At 39.8% G+C, this 8,251-nt stretch overlaps 1 protein-coding gene across 1 annotated transcript in view; it reads left to right on the top strand.

The window, feature by feature from the left end:
* The window catches only part of fut8b (fucosyltransferase 8b (alpha (1,6) fucosyltransferase)), a 132,235-nt gene extending 124,837 nt beyond the window's left edge, over window positions 1-7,398 (top strand). The window contains exons 8-10 of the mRNA XM_078794538.1: window positions 2,574-2,750; window positions 2,833-2,983; window positions 5,933-7,398. Coding sequence (XP_078650664.1) covers window positions 2,574-2,750; window positions 2,833-2,983; window positions 5,933-6,271 — 667 coding nt within the window. The 3' untranslated portion in view covers window positions 6,272-7,398. The remainder of the gene's footprint in view (window positions 1-2,573; window positions 2,751-2,832; window positions 2,984-5,932) is intronic.
* Window positions 7,399-8,251: the final 853 nt, after the last annotated feature.

The following is an 8,251-nucleotide window of genomic DNA, read 5'->3' on the forward strand; positions in this document are numbered from 1 at the left end:
ACAGTATAATGTGAATAATCAATGATGCAGGCATCCAATAAAAAGCTAGGAAATATGATATTTTTTTTTGCAGTCTACCAGAGCTTAGCAAAACGTGATTTCAAAAGAGTCATTTAGTGCAGGGGTCTCAAACTTAATTTACCTGGGGGGCCACTGAAGCTAGGATGTAGGTGAGGCTGGACCGCAACGCAATGCATTTATTAAAAACCGCAAAAAATTAATTTAAAAAATTGTCTTCAATGCTTTTGCTTCTGCTATACCCTACACTTTTTCAGTGCTTTGGTTCCGTGTTTTTTTTTTTTTTTTTAAGAAAAGCTCTGATAAAACATTCCGCTGTTCTCAAATATCTTTTTTTTTATTATTTATATTTTTATTTTTTATTATTATTATTTTAATTTTTATACACAAAATAAGATGAAAAATAAATCAAGAATAAAGAAAATAAATAAATAAATCAGTAATAAGAAAATAAAATAATAATAAAACAGCAAATAAGAAAAACTTAATCCACATATAGTTGGTCGGTATAGAAATGATTTTTTTTTCAGATTCAAATTAATAGTAATAATTACAGTTATTAAATACAGTTATTTAACCTTTAACATGAACATTAATGAAACTGTCATTTCTGGGTACATGACACCATACAGCATCCATATCAACATTAAACTTTCATATCAAGTCGGGGGCCTCAAACTAGCATCCCACGGGCCGCATTTGGCCTGCGAGCCACGAGTTTGAGACCCTTGTTTTAGTGTTTGAGTTTGTCTTACAGGATATTTTCCCCCCAAAACATGGCTTGCAAACAAGCAGTCGCATAGACGTACGGGTCGATGCAGTCATTTCAGCTATTTATTTTTTATTTTTTAGTCCAGCAAAAAGGCAGGCTCATAAAAACATCAAAAATAAGTTTTCTTTGTGTTTTCTTTGTGACGAAAACACAACATTGGAGATGCATGCTTTTTGTTGGACAGCAACGACATTCTGTATAGATTTTGCAATTTTCATTTCTTTCTGGAGGCCACACGTCACAATACAGATGTGTCTGGCTGCTTTCATAATGTAGTAATAGTCGTGCATGGAATAACAAATGGCTTTCAGCAGCCATCAATTTGAGGCATGCAACTGTGTCCGTGTTTTCTTCCTCATATATATACACTACCGCTCAAAAGTTTGGAATCACTTGCAAATTTCTTTGTTTTCCAAAGAAAAACATTTTTTTTTCCATTTCACAAACAATTAAAATGAATCAGATGATTTTCAAAGAACGATCTACATTTTTGCATAGAGTAATGATGTGCTATATATATCACTATATTGACAGTTACTATGGTACCCATTATGTCATTGTATTGTAATATCACCTCGTACTTTGGTACATGACAAAAATACAATTAAAAAAATAGATTAGGAAAGCAGGAAGTGAACAAATATAACAGTTACTGATTGTAAAAGTACCAGATGGAGGGGTAGGATTTAATAAGCTTTGCTTCTTCCTACTCCTTTTGGACATGTGGAACTGTGAACTGATTATGTGATGCATTCAATTGTAATCTGATGCATGTTCAACTGAAATTAAACCATTACCATTACCAGATGTGGACAACAAGCCGTAGTTTGCCCACCCCTGGTCGAGTTAGAATGAGGCTTATTTTTATTGAGGTTTATTTTTACTCTAATTCTTTGGAAAATGCAAAAAAAATTATCTTAATTTTTTTCAGGATTCTATTGTTTTTTTGGTTTGTTTTTTTTTGGTGGTATGGTTGAAAATCAATTAATCGTTTAAAAATCTGATGCATGTTCAAGTGAAATTAAACCATTACCATTACCACTATCAACAACTGTCAGTCCTCTGCATCAATCTCCTGGTATGGCTGCTAATCCAAGTTCATCATTTTTATAAGGCTAATAGATGATTAGAAAAACCATCTAAAAATCTAAACTAAAACTAAAATCTCTTACCATGCTGTTAACTAATCGCTTCAGAGAGCAGCACAAACTGGGTCTAACAAGGACAGAAAAACGCCATATCTCAGATTGGCCAAAAACATTTCCAAGTGATCCCAAACTTTAGAGCGGTAGTGTATATATACTGTATATTTGTAAGTGTATATGTACTGTATATGTAAATACAGTATGACATCATGCTGGTTATCTGTCCACTGGCTGTCCTACAAGTACCAGTTCAACCATAGGCTAAGCCTGTGTGTCTGTAAACAGCTTGTGTCTGAATTCATCTCAACGCTGCTATTCATTTGCTGGTGTATAGGAGGATTGCGATGCTGTTTGTCCGATTTTAGCAATTGGGGATTACGGAACGCTGTTGGGATTCCGACAGGATGTGAAAATGGAAGAAAACATGGTGTTGGTGCCTCTTTTTGCAGCTCGAACAGCTTCCATTTGTCTTTTGTTTCTGTGGTCGTTCCTCTTCATTCATCCATGAAGTCTCTGTTCTAGCTCATCTCAAAGGTGTTTGATGGGGTTGAGGTCAGGGCTCCTAGAACCTCCTGTCGACATCGGTACATATGTAAAGGAAGTAACGTAGCTAATGAATGCTGTGTCTTTGTGTGCAGTGTCCATGTGAGGAGGACGGATAAAGTGGGGACGGAGGCAGCCTTCCACCCCATCGAGGAGTACATGCTGCACGTGGAGGAGCAGTTCCGACATCTGGCCAGACGTGTCCATGTGGACAAGAAGCGTGTGTACCTGGCTACAGACGACCCCTCCTTGCTGCTGGAAGCCAAGTCCAAGTCAGTCGCTAATACTTTTTAGAATAATACTTTTATCAAGTGTATTTTTCATACTTCCTGTTTCCTTGCACCCCCCCGTCAGGTATCCTGACTATGAGTTCATCAGCGACAACTCCATCTCGTGGTCTGCGGGCCTTCATAATCGTTACACCGAGAACTCACTGAGAGGAGTCATCCTGGACATCCATTTCCTGTCTCAGACCGACTTCCTGGTCTGCACCTTCTCCTCACAGGTCTGTGTTCATGCGGGGATGGATGGATGGATGGACAAATAGATGGATGGGTGGATGGACAAGTGGATGGATGGACGGATGGACAGGTGGATGGATGGATGGATGGATGGACGGATGGATGGACGGATGGATGGACGGATGGATGGATGGATGGATGATGGATGGATGGACAGGTGGATGGATGGATGGATGGATGGATGGATGGATGATGGATGGACAGATGGATGGATGGACGGATGGATGGATGGATGGATGGATGGACAGGTGGATGGATGGATGGACAAATAGATGGATGGGCGGATGGACAGGTGGATGGATGGATGGATGGATGGATGGATGGATGGACAGATGGATGGATGGACAGGTGGATGGATGGATGGACAAATAGATGGATGGGCGGATGGACAGGTGGATGGATGGATGGATGGATGGATGGACAGGTGGATGGATGGATGGATGGATGGATGGACAAATAGATGGATGGGCAGATGGATGGATGGATGGACAGGTGGATGGATGGATGGACAAATAGATGGATGGGCGGATGGACAGGTGGATGGATGGATGGACAGGTGGATGGATGGATGGACAAATAGAAGGATGGGCGGATGGACAGGTGGATGGATGGATGGATGGATGGATGGATGGACAAATAGATGGATGGGCGGATGGACAGGTGGATGGATGGATGGATGGACAGGTGGATGGATGGATGGATGGACAAATAGATGGATGGGCGGATGGACAGGTGGATGGATGGATGGACAAATAGATGGATGGGCGGATGTCCAGGTGGATGGATGGATGGATAGATGGATGGATGGACAGGTGGACGGATGGATGGATGGATGGATGGATGGACAGGTGGATTGATGGATGGATGGAAATGTCATTGCCTGGCTCCCGTATAATAATAATTAATAATGTGGACAATAAATAGATGACATCAAATATGAACAATGTACAGCATAAATAGTAATTTGTACAAATAATTTAGAAGAAATAATAATAATTTCAAGTCAAGCATGTTGTATTCCATCAAATGTTAATAACGCTAGACTCCATTCGTCCTCACTTGCTTATAATTCCATACAATCATTATCCAGTAAAAATGATGATACGACGATAGTCAAGCATGAGTCCTGCCGACACGGGGGAGCTGCGGTTCTCCCGCCCTTGAAAAACTGGGCCAACACAGCAGTTTACTAACATGAAATGGTTGATGGAAAAGATGGTTGACGCTTGTCACAAGACAACCGCTTGAATGGCTCACATGCTTCCATGCGTTAAGACAATTAGCACATTTTTTACACTATGACGTGTGGACGTTCTTGTGACAGAAATAAAGTACGTATTATATAACTTTCACTGACAAACAGGAAGTCAAATTTTCTTGTTCTATTATTATTATTATTTTATTTTTATTGTTATTTATTATTTTGTTATTATTATTGTTCTCGTGACAGAAATAAAGTACGTATTATATAACTTTCACAGACAAACAGGAAGTCAAATTTTCTTGTTCTATTATTATTATTATTTTATTTTTATTGTTATTTATTATTTTGTTATTATTATTGTTCTCGTGACAGAAATAAAGTACGTATTATATAACTTTCACAGACAAACAGGAAGTCAAATTTTCTTGTTCTCTTGTCATTATTATTTTTATTATTATTATTATTGTTATTATTATTTTATTTTTATTATTATTTATTATTATGTATTATTATTATGTATTATTATTTATTATTTTGTTATTATTATTGTTCTCGTGACAGAAATAAAGTACTTATCATATAAACTTTCACAGACAAACAGTAAGTCAAATTTTCTTGTTCTATTGTCATTATTATTATTATTATTTTATTTATATTATTATTTATTGTCAATTATTATTTTTTATTATTATTGTTCTCATGACAGAAATAAAGTATGTATTATATAACTTTCACAGACAAACAGTAAGTCAAATTTTCTTGCTCTATTGTCATTATTAATTTTATTATTATTATTATTATTGTAATTCTTTATTATTTTGTGATTCTTTTTGTTGTTATTATTATTGTTGTTATTATTGTTATTATTATTATTTGTTTTTGATATTTATGTTGTTATTGTTATTGTTGTTATTATTGTTATTGCTGTTATTTTTTGTATTGTTATTTTTATTATCATTATTATCATTATTATCATTATTATCATCATTATCATTATTATCATTATTATCATTATTATCATTATTATCATTATTATCATTATCATTATTATCATTATTATCATTATTATCATTATTATTTCTCTTCTCTTTCATCTGCTCACCTTCTTGTCTTTATTCTTCTTCTTCCACACTTTTACTTGCTTACCTCTCCTGGTCTCCTTTTTCTTTCTCATCCTTCCATCTTTTCTCCTACTTTACTTTCTTTTCATTCACCTTCTTGTTTTTCATTCTTCACCTTCTTTTTCTTCTCTTTCTCATCATTTTTAATTGTGAATTGCAACCACTTATTGGAGACCATTATCGCCAACATTTGGATCGCCCAATAGAATATCTGCCAGCTTTTTTTTCCATTTTACAACAATTTAAAAAGAAAATATTATTTTGATTATCATTTTTAAAATAAAAGACGTATAACTTACATCGTTCCACCACTACGGATCGCTCCTCAGCCGCCATTATGTCAAACAACATTGCCAAGATGGCTACTATTGAGTGGTAAGTGTCCATCAGTGTGCACTTACCTTTCTGACCCTTTAACGTCTGCGTACTCGTGCGTTTAGATGTACTTTCCTAAAAAAAGTAAGTATGGAAGTACGCCCTTTCAGACACAACAAAACACCGCCCCCTGTGGTGGCTGGTGGTACTACAGGAGTAGTTTTGTAATCCTAATGGAATGGACCCAGATTCCCAAAAAGGAGACGTATCTAACGGAGATCTTTCCACCTCAGGTGTGCCGTGTCGCCTACGAGATCATGCAGACCCTTCATCCGGACGCCTCCTCCTTTTTCTACTCCCTGGACGACATCTACTACTTCGGGGGTCAAAACGCCCACAATCAGATCGCCGTGTACCCTCACCAGCCTCGCAACAGCGAGGACATCCCTCTGGAGCCCGGCGACGTCATCGGCGTGGCCGGGAACCACTGGGACGGATACTCCAAGGGCATCAATCGCAAACTGGGCCGCACGGGCCTCTACCCGTCCTACAAGGTCAAAGAGAAGATCGAAACGGTGAAGTACCCGACGTACCCGGAGGCCGACAAGCTGCTGGAATCCCACAAGAAATGAGAACGGAATACGATGAACATCTAAGAGGATAAAGAGGAAAGAGACTCCGGGTTCCTGGGGAAGGAGGCCGCTTTTGTCCAAAAAGAAAGAGGCCTACGAGAAGAAAAGACCTGCACCCGTCGTGGGTGACAGGACTGCACTCGGTGTGTGTGTGTGTGTGAGAGTGTGTGTGAATGTGTGTGTATGAATGCCGACGTGACGTCACAGGAAGACTTGCACCACTACTCCCTTTGCCTGATGCGTTCAGGCGGGGTCTGTAGAGTCTGTAGATTTTAAACAAAACAACAAAAAAAAACATTTGAAAGAGAAAAAAAAAAAAACTGTCTCAGCACAGAGCGGATCTTTACTGTAAAGACTGAAGCGCCCCAGCTTTGAAAACTGGACAAAAAAGTGTTTTATTTAATTCTTTTAAGTGGTTTTGGATTCTAAACTTGCCTTTTATGTTTTTTTTTGTTTTTTTTTTTGACTGAATGTACTGTATCGTTTTCTTGCCACACTCCACTTGATATTCGCCCTTTTTTTTTCCCACGTGCAATTCATTTCAATACCACGTTGTGCTTTTATTAATTGTATTTTAATACGGTCTTAATCTGTGTGTGTGTGTGTGTGTGTTGAACTGCGCGAGTGTGTGTTGCTTTCAAGGGGCCATGTAAGCGACCTGCCTGGTGCCTGCTTCTTTTTCCCCGCCTCCAGACTCGGTTGTTTGTGTGCCTGGAGGCGACAGAGAAGGGTTTTGTGTGCGTGTGTGTGTGTGTGTGTGTGTGTGTGTGTGTGTGTGTAGCAGCAGTCCCCCACTGCTCGTGAACAACGGTCATATTATTCGGAAGGAGTGACATAGCTGATGATGCACATACACAAGAAGTAGGGATGCTCCGATCATCCAGGATTGACATTGGCCCGATATCGATCACATGGATTAATTAGTCATTTTTCTGTTTATTTATGACGGGTGCTATAGGCCGAGGGTGGGGGGCGTGTAAAGGGTAAAAAAGTCAGGACAATCCCAAGGTCCTGAATCTGGTGTCTTCCACCGCTGAGAAACCCTTATTTTTTAGTTATTTGTTTTTTTTGTGCTCAGCTGCACGGTGGTCGAGTGGTTAGCGTGTGAGTTCAATTCCACCCTCGGCTATCTCCAGGTACTCCGGTTTCCTCCCACATTCCAAAAACATGCTAGGTTAATTGGCGACTCCAAATTGTCCATAGGTATGAATGTGAGTGTGAATGGTTGTTTGTCTATATGTGCCCTGTGATTGGCTGACCACCAGTCCAGGGTGTACCCCGCCTCTCGCACAAAGACAGCTGGGATAGGCTCCAGCACCCCCACGACCCTCGTGAGAATAAGCAGTAGAAAATGAATGAATGATTAGGGTTGGCTGCACGGTGTTCAAGTGGTTAGCGTGCAGACTTCACAGCTAGGAAACCCGAGTTCAATTCCACCCTCGGCCATCTCTGTGTGGAGTTTGCATGTTCTCCCCGTGCATGCGTGGGTTTTCATTTTCCGGGTACTCCGGTTTCCTCCCACATTCCAAAAACATGCTAGGTTAATTAGCGACTCCAAATTGTCCATAGGTATGAATGTGAGTGTGAATGGTTGTTTGTCTATATGTGCCCTGTGATTGGCTGGCGACTAATCCAGGGTGTACACCCACCTCTCGCCCGAAGACAGCTGGGATAGGCTCCAGCAACCCCAACCCCCCCCCCCCCCCCCCCCCCCCGCGACCCTCGTGAGGATAAGCGGTAGAAAATGAATGAATGAATGATTAAGGTTGGCTGCACGGTTTGCATGTTCTCCCAGTACTCCGGTTTCCTCCCACATTCCAAAAACATGCTACTCCAAATTGACTCCAAATTGTCCATAGGTATGAATGTGAGTGTGAATGGTTGTTTGTCTATATGTGCCCTGTGATTGGCTGGCCACCAGTCCAGGGTGTACCCCGCCTCTCGCCCAAAAGCTTTTTAACGTCCTACCCCCATAAGATA

The sequence above is a fragment of the Doryrhamphus excisus genome, linkage group LG11, assembly GCF_037039965.1.
Source record: "Doryrhamphus excisus strain RoL-2023G ecotype Guam linkage group LG11, RoL_Dexc_Guam_v1.1, whole genome shotgun sequence".
NCBI lineage: Eukaryota > Metazoa > Chordata > Actinopteri > Syngnathiformes > Syngnathidae > Doryrhamphus > Doryrhamphus excisus.